Source organism: Phasianus colchicus, chromosome 1, assembly GCF_987193195.1.
Source record: "Phasianus colchicus chromosome 1, bPhaCol1.hap1.1, whole genome shotgun sequence".
Taxonomy (NCBI): Eukaryota; Metazoa; Chordata; class Aves; order Galliformes; family Phasianidae; genus Phasianus; species Phasianus colchicus.
The window spans coordinates 11,390,913-11,410,004 of record NC_143436.1 but is presented as its reverse complement, the minus strand read 5'-3'; the positions used below and the strand labels follow the sequence as shown (position 1 = coordinate 11,410,004).

The window sequence follows — 19,092 nt, the reverse complement described above, 5'->3', positions numbered from 1 at the left end:
CACAATTTATAAATTCAAATCAGCAAATATTCAAAACTTTGCAAGAAATGCTGGAAGGAGCCCAAATCCTACATGGAGTTCTAAGAAATCAGAATAACAGAGATGCTTGACTGCTTTTATTGTGTTTTGTTGTTTTTTTTTGTTGTTGTTATAGTGGTCTTTTTTTTTTGGGGGGGGGGGGTGAGGGGGAAGGGGAAGTGATGTGTTTTGTTGTTGTTGTTGTTGTTGTATTTTAGTTGAGGAGCAATCTGTGTAGTCCAAAATGCTGAATTCTTTATAAAATCATAATTCTAAGCAACCTGGTCTACAGGGAACTGTCCCTGCCAATAGCAGGCGGTTGGAACTAAATCATCTTGAAGGTCCCTTCCAACCCAAACGATTCTATGATTCTGTGATTCCCTGATAACAGAATCTGCATCAGTTATTTAGGAAAATATATCATTAATTAATTTAATATTCTGAAGTGGACTTTGGTTGCCAAATATGAACACAAATTTGTAAGCATAAGTAAGAATTCGCCATTGCAGTTCCAGTTTAAGATGTATAGCTATTTTTTTGCAGAATAAAAGTTAGGATACAGCATCAATTATGAAACTCTTAAATCCTTCATGAAAAATCATGGAATCATTAAGATACTGTTTCAGACAAAAGGCTGTCTGCTTCCCTGGTAGCAATACACAATAAAAGTACATTTTTTTGCCTATATGTAATACTTCAAAATATATTTTTTTCTGATGGAGTATTTCAGGAATCTCTTTTTCATAAAATAATCTTCAGTTTTTATGTACTCATCTGCTTAATGGAATGCTGTAGTATAGCACAAAATCCATTTTCAGTTAGCTTAACTTTATTTATTATTAGCTATTTAAATTTTAAGCACCCAGGTATAATTCCACTTTCCTGGCAAAATGTTCCCCAGCCATTAAGGCTGTTTTAAAAACAGTGGCAAGATAATCTTTTCCACAGAGATTCAGCATTCCAGTCCACCTGTTTATTCAGTCTAATGATGTTACTTTAGATATTTATTTCTGGACTATCTGCTAAAGTTTTAGAATATTCTAGTTCTGAACTGAGCCCAGGAGCTGGAAACATTACCAGGCCTGGTTGCTACTCCCAGGATTTCTTCAGCAGTAAAGTAATGCAGAAAACAGATTTTTTGTCTTCTTTTTCCCCAGAATATTGGTAGATACCTACACAGTTTTTAAAGTGGTGACAAAATTTAAGCTATAGTAATAACATGCACTGTATTTTCTACTAATAGACAAAGAAAAAAAGATGCAATTAGTTATGAATCTGTTATTCATTAATAATTCACACTGCTAGCTGATGAGTTATAAACAGAAGATGCAATAATTCTGTGTTCTGGCTTTTACACAGTAGCAAACTAAGATGTGACATAATGTAATACACAATTCCAGATGTACATGCTAGGGTCTTGTTTTAGAGAGTGAAACAGATCTCCTTAAAGCCCTTACTTATTTTTTTAATACAAAATACCATTTAATTGCATGCAATGATATGAACAGAAAGCAAAATTAGATATGGTATATATCCTGAATCCTTTCCTAAATGCACTGCTGTTGAAAAGTAAACATTGACATGAAACTCAATTTTCTTATAACTATCTATAAAATAAACAGTTTAAGGCTAAATGTGGAGCCAATGATGTGAAAAGGTATGCAGTTACCCATCTAAAGAGCAGAATGCTATAGATGCTTTAGAAGCTCACATGTGTAACTCAGCCATAATGAACATAGAACCTTTTCACTGGTGGAGCAATATGTAACAAGATGGAATCACCAGGTGTTCCAGGATTGCTAATTTGTAAATGTCTTTACAGAATTTAACTACAGTCTGGAAGTATCCTTATTCCAATTAATGTTTTCTACAGTTTGAAAACAAACATCCTACTCAATATTGTCCTTCTCAAACATCCTACTCAAATTGTCCTTCTTATCAAAATGATAGTTACCTGTATGTCAAACTAACCACCCATCCTTCATTAGTTTGTGTTGGGATTCCATTTACAACTCTCAAATGTTTTGTTGAAGCACAAGGAATGACAGTATCTGAAAGCAGGTCCAGAGATCACATTTTACTAAAAACAGCGGTAGGAAACCTGTACAGTTACACATAAGGACCACAAGAAGGTCAATATTTATCATGGATATGGTATTATTTCCTGAGCTAATGAAGTATATTTCTAAAACATCAAAACTACTTCAGTGAAGTTGGGTTCAGTCCACAGAGATTCAGTCAGGCATATTAAAAAAAACAACAATATATTTTAAAATATTTTACAAACATTTCCAAATTTACAAAGCAAATAATGAAAGTTGTTACCATATCTCACCCCTTACGAGACAGAAAGGTAAGAATAAAAAATGCAATAAAGTTGTTCTACATTTGCCTTTTGTAAAAATATTTTTTTTTCCAGTATGCCTATTTTATATCTTTAACTGTTCATTTTCTTCCTTCCCAGTAGGAAATAAATGGCTAGTCTTGGAAGATGAAATACATGCAACGCACAGTAAATCAGCAAACTAACTTACCATCCAAACTGGTTGTAACAGGAGTTGTGTCACCATCACCTAGACAGACAAATAAAATATCCTTAATACAAATTTAAAACACATCTTAAACTTGAATATAGTCATAACAAACAGCAAAGGGCATACTGTTAATTTTAATATTCCATTAAGTTTAAAATGTCAGTGATTTCATTAATACTCTATAAAAGTTCAATTTGGTAAGATTTAACAAGATGGAAGAATTTCATTCCAATAGAAAGGAGTAAGAATTAAACATTCTGCAACAGGAGTTTAAAGCATTTTTCTTCTTGGCTGAATCCTGAATACATCAGGCTATCTGTCATGTTCTACATTTCAGTTAAACATGACAAGGCAGAGAAAGGAAATCACAATTTTTCTCTAAGTTTTCTGAAACTGTAGAAGTAATACAATTTAACCCAGATTAGTTTTGAAGAAATTTTCTAATTGTCCTAAATACCTTTATCAATATTTGTTCCCAAACTCCGTCTTTGTTCTTTCATCTACTTCAAGTCACAATGCAGTTACAAGATTGCTTGAATTTTATTCAGAAGTTTTGCCTTCAGTAAAGTCTACAGTATGGCCCAGTGGTATGAGCTAGATGTAGGGGTGCAACTGCTGAAACTTTGAATGAACAAATGTTAGACTGTCTCATCTAAGACTGTCTCATCATCTGTATATATACATAAAGGTTATGGTTACATTTATAGTTATTTTCTATGTGTATGAAGATGTACATGTATGTATGTATGTGTGTTTGTACATCTACATATGGCAGAGTTTGAGCAGCCTGGTTAAAGGCTCTGAGTTGACAATTGCTGATGTTTTGTCTGTATTAGTTGAACCGGTTACCAGTATGAAAGCAAGCTATTCATAGCTTAAAACTAGTCCACACAACTTACAGTTCTAAAACAGACATATTCCAGCTTTGGCGTTTGAATCCAGAAATCGTAATACCATTACTAACAATATTGACATTACTTTACAAATGGCTTTTGTGAATACTTCCTTAGGAATAGATTGAGATAAAAAACTTAGAATGAGTGAATAAAATTTATATTTCTTCAGTTATTATTCTTCATCCATGTAACCTTTCACATGATTTGTTTACTCTTCACTTAAATGAGAAAAAAAAAACCCAAATCTATGACTTCTTATATCATCTCTTAGAGATATTGTAGTTTAGAATATGAGGAAATGCAGCAAATTGCTGCTAGGAATGGATTTAACATTATCCTCAAATTCTAGACATCACAGACATACATATTCAAAAGCCTAAGTACCATTTGCTATCAGAATATACAGCTAAGTAATTTAGAAATAGGAAGTAATGAAAAAAATATTGAACCTACATGTGAATTGCACATTTTTAGGCATAAATATATTTTTTTCCACCTAGCTCCAGCTTATTACTGAATTCCCCATGATTTTTATTTCTGTTTTGTTAAACTATGTAGTTTTATAATATGCAACTTTAAGGGAGTGATCTTCCTCATTTTTGCCAAGAGTTAAATCATCCCACAAACATCCAGAAACAGGATCTAATACATATAAGACATTTACACATCAGAATATGTATAGTGAGCCATCCTCACTCTAAACACAAATACAGAACACACAGAAAGACTATGAAGCTTTGTAGCATAAAAGATAGCTGCTGCCCCTGGGTTTCTTAAGACCATAGCCAGCACTCTGACCATTAGACAATTGTCTCCATCTGGTCCTTATTCAATAGCTAGATCTGCTGGAAAATGACCATCTGTAATAGAACTTTTATGCTCCTACTGCAAAGTAAGTCTTGAAATCTCCAAGCTGGTTAAGGAAAAGGACTTCTTGTTCATATATTTCAGAAGCAGCTTCCTCCATTCCTTCTCAGTCGTGCACAATTGATTCTTGATTCTTGAATTACATTATTTCTGCTGCCACAAATGACAATGGAAATATATATACATATGCATGTGACACCAGGTCTTCACTGAGAATGCAGCTGACAGTGCCTGAGGCATAGTAAGTACTCACATCGAGAAATAGGACAGTAATCCCAGGGAATGAGAGGATCATCTGTGTAACACCAGGGACCATGAAAATCATCATCTGGATTGCGGCAATAGTTTTTCTTCAGTTTACTAACATCTGGTTCTCTGAAGATTTGTATATGCCTATAGGGAAAAAAAAATTCAAAGTGCTGAAAAACTTTATGCCATAGCTGAGATTTTCAAAGGTTAAATATTGTTTTACTCCACACTGTAATATTAGATGACTGAGCCTGCAGGTCAGGGTTTAGAGCTGGTTAAAATCAAAGGGAAGCTGAGACAAATATTTGCTGGATCTGGGTCCAACTTTCTTCTGGTTAGTATTTTAAGCACTGAGTCCAGTGGACAGCTGGGAGATTTCTAGATCTCTCACTCAAACTCAAATCCATGGATACCTCCAGGAAAAATTTTTAAACTGATTTGAAAAGTGTCTATGCCGCACTCAGTCAATTTGCCTGGGAACCTGGGTATCTTCTCCCTGCAGGTTAGCAGTTAGCAGAAGAGAATACTGATTCTGCATAGAAGAAAGCTAAACTATAGGTAAAGGAAGCAAAAACACAGGGAAGTTAACCAGACAAAACAGTAGGCAAGGAGAAAAATGAACTGAATGGCTCAAATTCCAGTTATAGGTGACCTAAGCAGCAGACCTACACAAAGCATTTAACTAAAGGTGAAAGTCCAGGGTGACAATCTGAAGTGGAGAAAGCTGTTTATTTCTGGTCTGCCAGACAGTAATGCATACAGGTTACTTGTTAAAGCTGTGCTGCCCTCTGAGCTCATAACCAACCATGTGCACTACTTCTGAGATTCCCAAAACCAGTGTAATTGTTGAGGTGAGACAGGTAATTTCCCAGTCTTTCCTGGGTGGAAAATTAGCAGCAGCAAGAGAAGAAAGGCTGATCTGTATTCATGAATGCACTTGCATCATGCATCCAGTCGGTACAAGTTTCAAGCTGTATCCTTCACAGCTAACTGAAGACTAATCTGAGCTTTCTGAAGTCCTGATCTTAAATCTGCTTTTAGCAGGCTGGAATATATATGCTGTCTCTGATCCTGGGTAGGGGAAATAACACATAGTCCAGCCTGTGATTCCAGACAGTGCCACTGAAATCTGTTTTTTGTAACACAGCTTCTCTGAAAGTTCACTTACAGATTTACATTGATCCTATTACTCCTGAACTTGATTAATCTACACTTCTGAACAGAGACAACACTGAGGATCCTGGAGTGACTGAGAAAATCTTTTGTAATTTCTGCTGAATCATTCTTACCTTAACAAGTAAGTTAAACAAACTTGCTGTTTCCACTGCTTGGAATTCAGAAACTAAAGCAGTGATAAACAATAGAAACTGTAATTTGCTTTAATGGCATTTGATGTCAGTGTCATTAGATTTTAGACTCATGATTCAATTTCAGTTTGCAGGGGACCTCAGGAGATACTAAGTCCAACATCCTGCTTCAAACAGGATGAGCTAAGAGAACAGATCAAGTTGCTCTGGAATTTATGGTGTTCAGAATTTTGAAAGAGGCAAATATAAATATTGAGCAAATGTAACGTAACCATTTCCTGCTTTATTCCTGCAATTCTCTCATAGAAAAAAAAAACACAAAAAACAAAAAAAAAAAAACCCACCAACTTTCAAGGACAAATGAGGAAAACGCGACCAATAAACTAAACACTAAGAAACATCCCAAAGCCTGCAATTAGTGGTTAGCTTGAACAAAGACATGTTGTGTAATATATTTTAACAAGACACTACAAGACAAGACAAAAAGACACTACAAGACAGGAATAGACAGGAAAAGAAAGATTGGAAAAGAAAGAAAAAAAGGAGGAGAGGAGAGGAGAGGAGAGGAGAGGAGAGGAGAGGAGAGGAGAGGAGAGGAGAGGAGAGGAGAGGAGAGGAGAGGAGAGGAGAGGAGAGGAGAGGAGAGGAGAGGAGAGGAGAGGAGAGGAGAGGAGAGGAGAGGAGAGGAGAGGAGAGGAGAGGAGAGGAGAGGAGAGGAGAGGAGAGGAGAGGAGAGGGAACAGGAAGGCGAAGGGGAAGGGGAAGGGTTCCAGGGCATACGGGGCTATTTTAGAATCACTACAGAAGAAATTGAGATGCCATCTGGAGGCAGTAGGACTCACTGAACTATCTCTTTTGTATATACTCACCTACGCAAGTCTTCAATATTCTTGTCCCATGTGGAGCAAGTTAGTCCAAATCTTGTTTTGGACAGATTCCCCATGTAATTCTTTCCATTGCCACGATAACAATCTGAATATGAAATGAAAAAGAAAAGTAGAGGGCAACTGTGCAACACTGAAAAGAAAGCTCTTCCTTTCCATCATTAATTCCAATAATTAAAGACAAGTTTTACATGTAGCAAACACTTTATGATATAAATCACGCATCAGTATAAATCTAATCAGAAAGAAAAAGGGAGAAAGTTTTCAAATTTAGATACATAATCCCTTGCTTGAGGCCTTTGTTCTCAGTACAGTAGCATTTTAAATGTCATCTTGCTTAGATAAACTGGGACATTTTCTTTCATAAGTAGTTAGGTTGTGTATAATTTATAATGGTTGCACCAAATGTTCTAAAAGTTGTCAAGAGCTGTTCTATACAGAACAAAACAAACCCTGCCTTTAATCCTTTTTCCTCAAAAACAGGATTTCAGCCTGCCTATTTTCAACAACCTACCTTCATGTAAAGTCTGGATACTGGCTATAACACATAATTCTTGATTTAAGTTCTACTTTGGCAAAATTGAAAAATCTACATGACATCAATTTTAATGTAATTCAGAATCTTGCCTGTTGCCTCCAGTAGAAGTCATGTTTAATTCATAAGATTTAATCACAAGCTTTTCTGAGACTTTTCAAGAGGATTATTTAAAATGAGCATTACTCTAAAGACTTTTGTATTAAGCATTTCATTTCATATTCATCAGTATCTTTACTTTTTGATAACTGATACTTAAAAAAAAACACCACCAAATGAAAGTCAAAGCATAATCCTTGCTCTAACTGAATTCTTGCAGTTGTGTTTCTTTATATCTTAAGAGATAATTTATTTAAAATTTAAAGATTTTAATATATGCATAAGTAAGGTAATAAATCGCAAGTTTGAAACTCAGGTTGTGTCTTGATTGATATGAGTTCTCAGGAGGCAATAATATTCCTTAGACTAATACCAACACCAAGACATAGTGTGGACTTTATGGACAGAGAACTTGAAGATAAAAGGGTATATAGGAAATCCCACGTGCTTTTTCAGCTCAACTTCTTTTAGTCAAGGGGATATATGGGGAAAAAACAAAGGTTCGCGACCTCATACACAAAAAAAGAAAAGAAGTTAACCAAGAAATCATGAGAAACCATCTCAGCTTTGGGAAAGGCCTTCCAAATTAAGAGTGGTAATAAAGTGAAGATTCACCTAGTCTAAAAATCAGATTCAACAGCAAATCTTTGCTGCAACTTTCCCTGCTGGAACTGAAACATGAACTGAGAAATGAATCTCATTTACACCATGATGAATCCCAAGTATGCAAATAACACTAAAGCATAACTACACAGGTGTAATGCAGATGTACTGCGATCGGCTTCTCCAGTTTTCATGCTTGCCTATCTTCCATTTAGAACAGCACAGTGTTCACTTAAGACCATGTTATCACCTTTCCCTCTGTTACCTTGTTCATTTGATACATCACACTTAGGAATCTGGGAGCAATAACCAATCCGGATGTTTGGGTCAGTAGTAAAACACCAGGGTGATTCAGATCCATCTGGATTTCGACAGTAGTTCTCCCTCAAATCTCTGTAAAAATAAATATGTTAGCTCACAGCAGGGATCACCTAAAACCACTGATGCATTCTATCAGATTTTATTATGAATTAGTAATAATATAGGCTCCTAAAGGTCTGTGCAACTCGATCAGTGTCAAGTGTAGGGAGTTGAGGAACAAGTAAGATTACGTATACTAGAAAATGTAGCAATTGTAATGAGAAAATGATTATGGGAATTCATTTTCAGTGGACTTATGTTTTGACTAGCTATAAGATTGCATTTGAAGATTACCAATATTTTCAATATAGCTTATTTTTATTCAGGATTCTCCATCAAAATTTGCATGCAAGCTGACATTGGATACACCTGCAATCCATTACAAGTGCTTTTAAACACAAACATTACCAGAGTGCTTAAAATTCCCTGTGCTTGAATGGTTCTGCTGAGCTTAGAGGAACAAAGTCCTTATGATTGTCAGTGATTCACTTAAGAAACTGAATCTTAGAAATGAAAAAAAAAAAATGTATGTTGAAATCCTATACAGCTGTTAAATTTAAAGTTGGCCACAAGGGAACATATTTAAATGTCTCTTACAGCTTGAATTAAATAATCAAACCTCTTAAATGTTTTATTTTTCGTCTCCTGACAGTCATTGCCATCTTATCTGCAATGCCATATTTCACTGCATTTTTCCATCTGCATCGCTTACTGATAACAGACTATGGAAATAATTGGTCTAATGCTGTAATTCTTCCTCTGTGTTCTGAACATCCATATAAGTGGTTCCATTGATTTAACTCAATCTATTGTCCTGAATAGCTACAATGCACTCAGACATCAGCTGAATAAAAAGGTCTAATGTTTTCAGCCAGCATACTGTTAGAGACATTGTTAAAACCGCACAAGGGCTAAACCTGCAGCAAGGTACAGCACAAATTGATTTAAATGGTAGATTGTCTGAGGAACGCCTGTTGGTTCAGGCTCAAGCACAAATTTACAAGTAAAGTCAAGATGGTCCTGCAATTAACAGAGGAGGCTCAGGATAATTTCCTATTTGCTGTCACATTTTCAGTAGATTTGTTACTACACACAATATTTGATCAATATGCCAAACAATAATAGTAAAGAGCTTAAGGTATTAAAGCTAATACTCAAACAAGGTATTGCTAGAGTGAGAATCTGAAGTGAAACTGAAGTCTTTTCTTTACCTTGAAAGTTCTGCACCATTAAATCCCAACACAAGTCCACACTATCATTCAGCCATTAATGAATACATTTATATATATATATATAAAAAATATTTATAAAGACTCAAAGTTACACATTTTAGCACAATGCTAATTAGCTAGGTTTCTTCTACACTCAGTGAAAAATAAGGACTGAAAGATTATGATTAAGGTAACTGCCAAAAACAAGTAGATGATTCACATGCTGTGAATGTCTCTCTCCTTTTATGTACTGTACAGGAAGCTTAGATTCTCAGTGCTTCTTCAGGTAAAATGTTTTATTTGTGCAAATATGTTTAGTAAGTAATGGAAAAAAGATTAAAATTTTTGAAAATAAAATAAGTGTTGTCAAATATTGTAAATACCAAGTATTATCTTTTTTTTTTTTTTTTTAAATATCAAAAGAGTATTGCCAAAGTTTATTGAAAAACAAAAACACCGGTATTTTTATCCAAATTCACCTAGAGCTAATGTTTTGAGATAGGAATAATTTATTTTCCCATATTCAAATATTTTCCAACAAGCAGAGGAAATGTATCGCTGTGCAGAGTGAGGGACAGGGATTCCACAGCCTACTTTGGCAGCATGAATTTTAAAAAGCAGCAGGAATTGTTCTTAGCCCAGTGCATTAACACCCACTGTCTCTACTCACTTGCACTTGAAGCTCTCAGGAGTGATGTTGTGCTGATGAGGAAACTGGGAGTCCCACCGTTGGCACTGGATCCCACTCCATATGGTGTTGACTGTGCCACGGTAGCCCTCGCCCTGCCCTTGGATGCATGTTGTTGTCTCAGCCACTGCCTCTGTGCTGTTCAGAATGCCAACATCTGCAAATGCAGAAAAGTGACGTTGTTTTGTTTTCATAAAACTGAGCCTGTATCAGGATGTAGGTTTTGAAATCTACACTGCAGTCCAAATTGTGGAATTGAAGTCCTTGTCCTTTTTCAATCTGTCTTTTAAAGAATAACAATCTCCTCTTCACACTGACAACATCCATGAAATCAAAATAGGTACTGGGCTTTATGCTACTTTCCCCACTTGTAGGCCAAGAATCTAAAAGCTGTGTAATACTTAGGGACTTTTGTTAGACACTTGACTCATTCTATAACATTGAAAGTCAGTAAATATTCTTAGTTATTGCTTTCAGTTCAGCAAATATTTTCTCTTTCGCTTAGCTTGACACAACTGAGTGACCACCCATGTGCACACTGTTAAATATGTTAAAACATGTTTGCAGGACAAGAATGACCTAACTGGTTTTCTCCAAAGAATTCCCAGAATATCAAGTCACAGAAAATAAGAAAATTAAAAAAAAAAAAAAGAAAGAAAAAAGGAAAAAAAAAAAAAAAAAGGTAAATCTTATTCTAAAGTAACATGCTAAATATTCCTTGAAGCTTCTCTTTCTATGCCTCATATAGTTGGAGAAAAAAAATAGTCCTGCTTGTGGAAATCAAAGATCATTATTCTCTAAAGAGAGATAAATGTTTTAAAGACCAAGAAATTCATCAGACTCAAGATCTTTTACAGATGTTGATATACTCTGCATTCATCCTGGTGTGGGCTGTCTTGAACTAAATTCAGAAAAACAGTGGTTTCTGAAATGACTCATTCACATAACTTGAAAGTCTTTCTATTTCTTATGCAATTTCCATAATTGAAAATTAATGGCATGTATATTGCATCAGCTATATACAAAGTAGTACAAAATTAAATACACTACAATAACGCTTCTGCAATGTCTCCAGAAGCTCCCACCGTAAGATTTTTTTTAAGTAACTGTTCATCTTTTGATAATTGCTGCTGTTCACAAGAATAAATTTATTAATTTTCCTAAAGTACTGTTGTCAGCAATAAGTATGTTAATAAACTTTTCAAATTACTTTTATTCAAACAGTCCAGTGGTTAGAAAAATATTCCTGTGTCTTACTCATATATAGTTCATGCCTACTAACTTCAGCCAGTTCTGTGAACTTGTGGAGAATATGGTTCTTCAGGAAACCAAATGTCGTAACAGATGGGTCTGGTTGATTTGCTGTCTAATCTTCTATGTTAAAGACCACTTCCCTGTCAGAGGATAGCGTCAAGTTGTGCAGTTGAATTATACATTTCTACATGATACAGAAAATTTTTCTTTTTCTCTTCATCTGCTTCACATTTTCACATCAGAGTTTCATTGTCAAATTAATTTCCTGTCCTTCCTTTCCAATTTAATTTGTCTGCAAAGGTTGTTCTGTTTCAATGGGATTGTCAATTTTAAATTCATTCCAAAATGGAAAGGGCATCACAAGCAGACTTCTGCAGACTGATAAATGTAGTCTTTCCAGTGGGTTCATCAAATGGAATTGTAGCTTGATTTTTAATCATTAGTATTCATTTTATAAACAATTGGAAAACAACAAGAAGAAAGGACACATTTGTACATCTATTAGAAATGCATAGGTGCGTATTCCAGTTTTCTACTGTCACTAAGATATGAAAACAAATTGGAACTATATTCTTACAGAGTTCTAAAACTGATTAGACTGAACATCAGTATACCACATTCAAAAACCTATTTGTCTTTGAAAAAAGTTATTCATCTCTTTCATCAAAAATGAAAAAAAAAAAAAAAAAGCCATGATGTACAATTTTGAATAAGAAAGTCAGTCACCAAGATACATTTCAGCACACATATGGCATCCTGGCTGCATAATACTTCCAAAGTTACTAATGTATAACTCTAGCATAAAGTCTTCCTAATAGGACAAAATTTGAATTTAATACAAGTTTATCTTACTCAAAACAAGCTCTATACAAAGACCTTATTTATTCATATGAAGTTAATATTTCAACTGTAATTTTATAATTGTAGTACATCTACTACTCTGTAGTGTCATGCCATGGAAAAAATAATTAGATTAGCTTTTATATATTTTTGTCCTTTTTTAAAAATTATTTGCCTTAATTGAAACAGCTAATGCACCAATTGATTTAAGCAATGCCACAGCATTATTTTGTAGAGTTTTTCTAATTATTCATCTAAAGATACAGAGCTCAACTTTACTGTAAGTGTCTTGACAGTTAACTCTATCTCTAGAACAGCTTTTACATCAATTTGTGTTAAAATGTTCTCTTTAAATGAACTTCTAACCAGACAAACTTGTCTTTCCCATTATCACTGAAATACTTGCAAAGCCAAGTCATTGCTGGAACGCTTCACATTATGATGGCTAAGAGAGAAATTATTTCAGGATCCATAATGCATGATGGATTAGCTGCACCTACTACTTTGTGGCACATCTCAGTGAGAATTCTAGTAATGCAGAGGATCTTTAAAATATTTTTGAGTTAACAAATAAGTTCTATCATTCTAAAAGGTTTACAGAACTCTGTCTAAATTCTTGCTAGACCACCTCTATTTCCTAGAAACTTCTAGTTTTCAAATATGAAAAATGATACAAAAAATATTATGAAATATAATTCTGAAATTTAAACCTGCAGTTTGCATGGCTTCAGTCCTCAGAAACAACTTCTCCCATTCTTTCTTTTGAATCCCAGAACAAGCTGAGAAATTATCAAAAAAGGTTCAACAAATTTAGCTGGTGATTTCCACAGACACTATGGGAACGGTCTCTCTGTTCGTGGGAACAAAGGGTAAACTGGACGTACACAGAGACATGCAACAGTGTAGAGAAAAATGGCTGCCTTCCTAGGCACTACAGAGGTGTTCAGCAGACCACAGTGCAGTTTCCAGACTTTAAGAAATGTCCAAGTTATCTAAGACTGCAGCTTAAATAATCGTCTTCACTCGTACTGGTCTTGCTCTTGAGGCTAATTACTCCTGTCACACACACAGCCAAGTATAATAACTCCAAGCATGGATACAAGGCATGCAGAGCACTGATGAATGAGTCCTGCTTCTGAGAGCACACTCACCAATATTCTCAGGACGCAAAATGACACCAGAAATCAGTAAGACACCCCATCCGTATCCTAGAAATTCCTCTAAAGTAAGGCCCCAGAATATCATGGGCTTTATTTCAGTCAGAAAACCATTATTTATTAAGTTGGAAGATGAATTCATGTTTGATACACAATTTCTATGCAGACAGGTACTTTGATATCACATCAGAAATACCTTTTTGTTGTTGTTGTTCCAGTTCAACCTTCTGAACTGAGAGGAAAAGTGCTTTCAAAGGAAGATCACATACAAATCATCATCTGCAAGACAGCTATTTGTGCTTTATTGATTGTCACTTTTTATTCTCGTATAAAACTACATTATGAACTGAAGAATTTATTAAATGTCAGCAGCATTTCTCCACTTTTTAACTTTGATGCAATTATTTTTAAATTCTGCAGGACTGAAATTAACCATGCATAACAAAGTTCAAGCTATATTTGAACTTTGATATGTCCACGCTGAGGTCTTCAGTGGAAATCAGAGGTACCTTTTTTCTGTAAAACCTTCCTTATTTTGATATCTTAAACTAAATAACTATTCATAATGAACAGCTCATATATTCATAGATGCTTGAGTAAAGAGCCGTAATGTTATCCAGAGCTTCATGTGTAAAGCCACAGACTTCTCAGTACTGGTTCTCACAGTAATGCCAGCATGAGAGAATCAGCAGGAGCCTTGAATCATTCCATAGCTGGAACAACCAGCCAGAAGCAAATCCTGCACAAATGTTAGGTCAATGGATAAACTCCCTACTAACTTAAAAGAAGGCAAAGATTATTCTGGACTATTAATGTTCTTTCATGTAATGCTATCTAAGTATTGTTGGAAAAGATCTATTTGGAAAAGAAACGTAATCCCAAATGATTTTGTCAGGAAAAAAATCTACAATAGCTTACCTAGTTGCAATGTTTTTCCTAGAACATAACGAAATGAAAATGTGCTCAGAGTTGCAAAGAAAGATCTTAAAAGGTAGATCTTAAAAGGTAGATATTGCTTAATCCAGAAACAATTCTGAAAACAATAATGCCGCTGTGACCAATACAGTTCTGCACGTCAGTGATTTTCAGGGAATAAGGTGCTCATTCTTAGTTAGGTTGCTTCCAGCCATCCCCACCTCAAGCAGTTCAACGTACTTATGTGAGAGTTCCTTTCATTCCCTTTCCTTCGGTGTAATATCTCATAGTAAGCAAAACAGGGGAAAACAAAGAAACAAGCGAATGCTGTACTTGTAGCCTTGAAGAAAAAAAGAGGTTTGTTTCATTTTGTACTGTTTCACTGAGAACGTAAAAGAAAGTGAAGAGATAAATTAGATCCAAGCTCAAGAATCACAGTACTGAAGAATACGTTGGTACCGAGGACCTGCACACCTACCAGTCACACCTTGAACCTCTCTGAGTTGTTCCAACACAAACAACCAAGCTTTAAATCCATATGTCTACATATATATACATATATATATATACATATATATAGTTTTGATTCATTCATAATCTTTACCTAGATTCAGATTTTCATTGTTAAATCTCAGCAGGTTCAGGAAAGCTTTTAGATCTCACTTTCAAAGCTATGCTAGAAAAGTTTAAATGGACTTTCCTTGAGGGAAAGACTCTCTTTGGGGAACTGCAGAGTAAAGCAGTTGTAATGAATGCTTGAGCTCTTCTATTTACTTCTGTTTAAAGCAAAGTGGAAGGTAATGTTTTATTTATTACTAAACACCAATCTCTTCTCACTCAGTCCGTTCCATAAACATCTTTATCTTAAATAAATATTAAGCTTAAACTATGTTTATTTGTATATACACTCTAATTCAAGAAATAACTCCTTAATCAGAATTTCACATTCAAACAGTCCATTCAAATGGTCCATTTAAATCTCTGTTTTTAAAATATGAATAATCTAATACTGGTGATTCTGTAACTCCTCAAACATGCAACGTTTTTTTTTACATCCATACTTCTCACTTTGCTGTTTTATTACTTGACCCCTCCCATCAAACCCAGCATCAAATCCAGACTGTTACTGAATTATTTTAGGACAGTCTCCAGTCACCCATGCCTATTGCCTATGAGCAATGACAGCAAAGGCTAAATCCACGCTAAAATCAACTGAGTTGGTTGGAAATCACAGAGGCAGCAACTAACACTTTCCTTAACACACTAATTGCATGCAGCTCTGCATCTCTCAAATGACTGACATAAGTATTTTTCTCCTTTTCTGGGCCTCAGCACCTCTCTACTCTTTAGTTCATCTGTTGAAATGTAGCTTTTTTTTTTTTTTTTTTTTTTTTTTTAAAGCAGCGTTACTTTCCCACTCCTATCTTTCCTGTAGCCCATATCATCATTCATGCCAAAGTAACAGCCATTTTCTTTATTTCTTATTTGCTGTCATTGCTTCTATTTCTTCATTTCATCCTACACTTCTTATTGCTGTTATAGTTGTTCTTTTATCCTCTCTTCTAACTAAAAATTGTCTCAAGCCAAAACCACAGACACATATGTGAGCAACTTCAAACCAATCCTGGGGTCCCTGAAGTCTTAATCCAGATCCAATTTTTGCAGCTTTAGCCATCTCTAATCCCTAATTGCTCCTGTCATCTCTTTCTCACAGCCTTGGCTGTAAGCCACCATGTTTTACGCTGCCTTCTGTGCTTGGAAATAAAGTTACAATGCCCTCCTGTCTCCTTAGTCTTAAAAACATATTTATTTTCTGAATGCTTCCTTCTAGTGACTTTTTTGCTTAAAATTTTGTATATGAGCTGTTGTCAGCATTTTGGCTATAGTGCATACTAACACTCATGACATGTAGCTAAAACCACAAACAGCATGCTGCCTTGTGGTCACTCCCCCGAAGAGAGGACACCTACGTTTTTGTACGGGGTCCAAGGGTTTGGATTTGCAGAGCACTTTTTCTAATTAGTATTTCTTGTAAAATATATAAACAGTCCTCATCATAGGAATTAAAAATCTGTGTGGGAATCCAAACCACAAAGCTATAAAGACATATAACACATGATGTTCTCTTTTTAGTGTACCGAAACTGTACACAGCCAGAGCTTCAGAAAACAGAGCAGCCACTGAAACCCAGAATGGTCTAGTGTTTTGGGCTCCCTGCTAGGAGGTGGGAAAACAGTTTTTCTATGTGCCTCAAGAATGACAGAAAACTCAAAACAGGACTCTGGCATTTTATATTCACATTCCAGTCATTGAGTTGATGATATAACTGTAATATCTGCAATAAATTCCCTTGAGTTTATAAAAGAAAGCAGTGAAAGCACTGCATTTTGTGTAGAGGGTAAGGCCATAAACCTGTGTTAAGTATCCTTTGAAAATACCAGCTACATAATGCACTTTCAAGATCATTACTTCTGTATTCTTATTTGTATACGTATGCTGTGAAAATGCAGTTTTACATGTGAAATTTCCACTGATCTTAAAACAGTTTCTATTAACTGAAGGGACTTCTCTTTCAGTTTGATCTTAATATAAAAGTTTAAAGAAAGAATTCACATTTAATGCTATCAGCATCTGCCTTAAAATGAGACAAAAAATTTCAACACATTAAAATCACTGTATTATTGGATTTTTTTTTTTTTTTTTTTTTTTCACTTTTATTTTGGTGATACTGGTTTGGGGATTACTTTTTCTTTGGAACTATAGTGTAACTGTAATCGATAGAGACAAAAGTAACACCACAGTAGTTTGCAGAAGCTCTCCCACTCACTGAAAAGCTTAGTCCATGCTGTAGATACTGAGAGTTACATGGACTGTAAGCTTACGTGACCAGCAAAGCCAGATGTGAATCTTCAGAACACTGACACATCGGCTCAGGAAATGCCAAAGGATAAAGGTTTATAAAAGTTGCATTTGTGAAACATTCAGCTGTAATTTAGGAATATTTTTATTTTCATAATAAACTCACTTCAACCAGTGGAAAAGAATAGCTCTATTATGCTATGTATGACTCATGTATTATTGAATAATAATAATAAAACAAAGTAGGAAGCTCAGTTTAATTAAAAAATAAACAATTCCTTAATGAAAGACAATTCAGCTTCAGAGCTAAACAAGATTATGTTTATAGTAGGAAAGAGCTGAACTTAAATGTTCAAATTATCAAAAAATCTATATATGATTACATAATTTAGTACTGTAGTTCACAGGCAAGATCTTCAACATGAGTGTGGCTTAATGGCTGCCTAATATGAAATAAGCAGTAGTGCCTTGTGAAGTTTCTTCTGTCTCTGGAGAGCCTGATTACAGACATTATCCAAAGTGGCAAATTATCTTCACTTTTTCATGGTGGAATAATTTTACTAATTTTAACTATCTTATACTGGATTTATAATGACTTATGATAATTTGGAATAAATTCACTTACTCCCTGCCAGGGAATACATTCAGAGTATTCATCTCAACCTTTGTATTGTAAGCACTCCTGATAAGAAGCGACTGACATCCCAAGACACTGCACTGGCCTAAGCCAAAAACTATCATGGAGAATAATCCAAACTATGAATGCTGGACGCACGAGAAAAGGTAAGATTTGGTTTGCTAAGAATTACAAAGTGAAAACAGAGAATCCCATACTTCCACTTTAAGTTTGACATTGCTCATACATAATGGTTCATGCCAGAGCCATTTCCTTCTCTCTCTCTCTCTCTCTCTCTCTCCCCAGTATAAGCATATTGAAAAGGCTGTGGTATGAAACCTTTGCCAGTAATCTTTACCAGCAAGATTGACATTCAGGAATCCTAGGTCCCAGAGGCCGGATTGAATGGATCTATCTTTTCTAGAAGAGGATCTGGTCAAGGAATATTTAAGCAAACTGGACCTGCAAGTGCTAAGGGAGTTGACAAATATGATTACAAGGACATTCTTTAAATCTTTGCTCAATTGTAACAACTGCGAGAACAGCGTGAAGAATGGAGGAAAGGAAATGTCACTCCTATCTTCAGAAAGTGTAAGAAGGAAGACTCAAAGAACTATGGGCCAGTCAGCCACACCTCCATGGGAAGGTGATGTAATAGCTAATCATGGAAAGCCTTTCTGGGAACATAAAATAGAAAAAATTAATCAAGAGTGGACATCAAGAAGTCATGTCTGACCAAGCAGATAGGTTTCTATAATGAAATCACAAGCCTGAGGGATAAGAAGGGATCAAAAGATACTGTTTTTCTGGATTTCAATGTCAACATACATCTGAAGGGAAGGTGCAAAGAGGATGGAGCCAGTCTCTTTTCAGTGGTGCTCTGTGCCAGAAAGCAGGCATTGGGCACAAACTGGAACACAAAATGTTCCATCTGTACATCAAGAAGCACTTCATTACTGTTCCAGTGATGAAGCACTGGCACAGGTTTACCAGAGAGACTGCAGAGTCTTCTCTTAAGCTGTCTTCATAAGCCACCTGGACGTGGTGCCGGGCACTCTGCTCTAGGTGTCCCTACTTGAGCCAGGGGTTGTGCCAAATGTACACAACAGTTCCTGCCAACCTCAGTCACATTGTGATTCTGTGAGATATATATATATGTATCCAACATTAAGGGGGAAAAAAAAAAAACAACAACAGTAT

At 35.4% G+C, this 19,092-nt stretch overlaps 1 protein-coding gene across 6 annotated transcripts in view; it reads right to left on the bottom strand.

Annotated features, from left to right (window-relative positions):
• Window positions 1-19,092, bottom strand: part of HGF (hepatocyte growth factor) — a 61,863-nt gene that overhangs the window by 12,297 nt on the left and 30,474 nt on the right. For all 6 annotated transcript variants that reach the window (XM_090135320.1, XM_090135315.1, XM_031591739.2 and 3 more), the window contains 6 exons: window positions 10,234-10,408; window positions 8,258-8,385; window positions 6,741-6,843; window positions 4,569-4,708; window positions 2,553-2,591; window positions 1,973-2,069 (listed from right to left, as the gene is read on the bottom strand). In XM_090135320.1, the coding sequence (XP_089991446.1) occupies window positions 1,973-2,069; window positions 2,553-2,591; window positions 4,569-4,708; window positions 6,741-6,843; window positions 8,258-8,385; window positions 10,234-10,408 (682 nt within the window). The remainder of the gene's footprint in view (window positions 1-1,972; window positions 2,070-2,552; window positions 2,592-4,568; window positions 4,709-6,740; window positions 6,844-8,257; window positions 8,386-10,233; window positions 10,409-19,092) is intronic.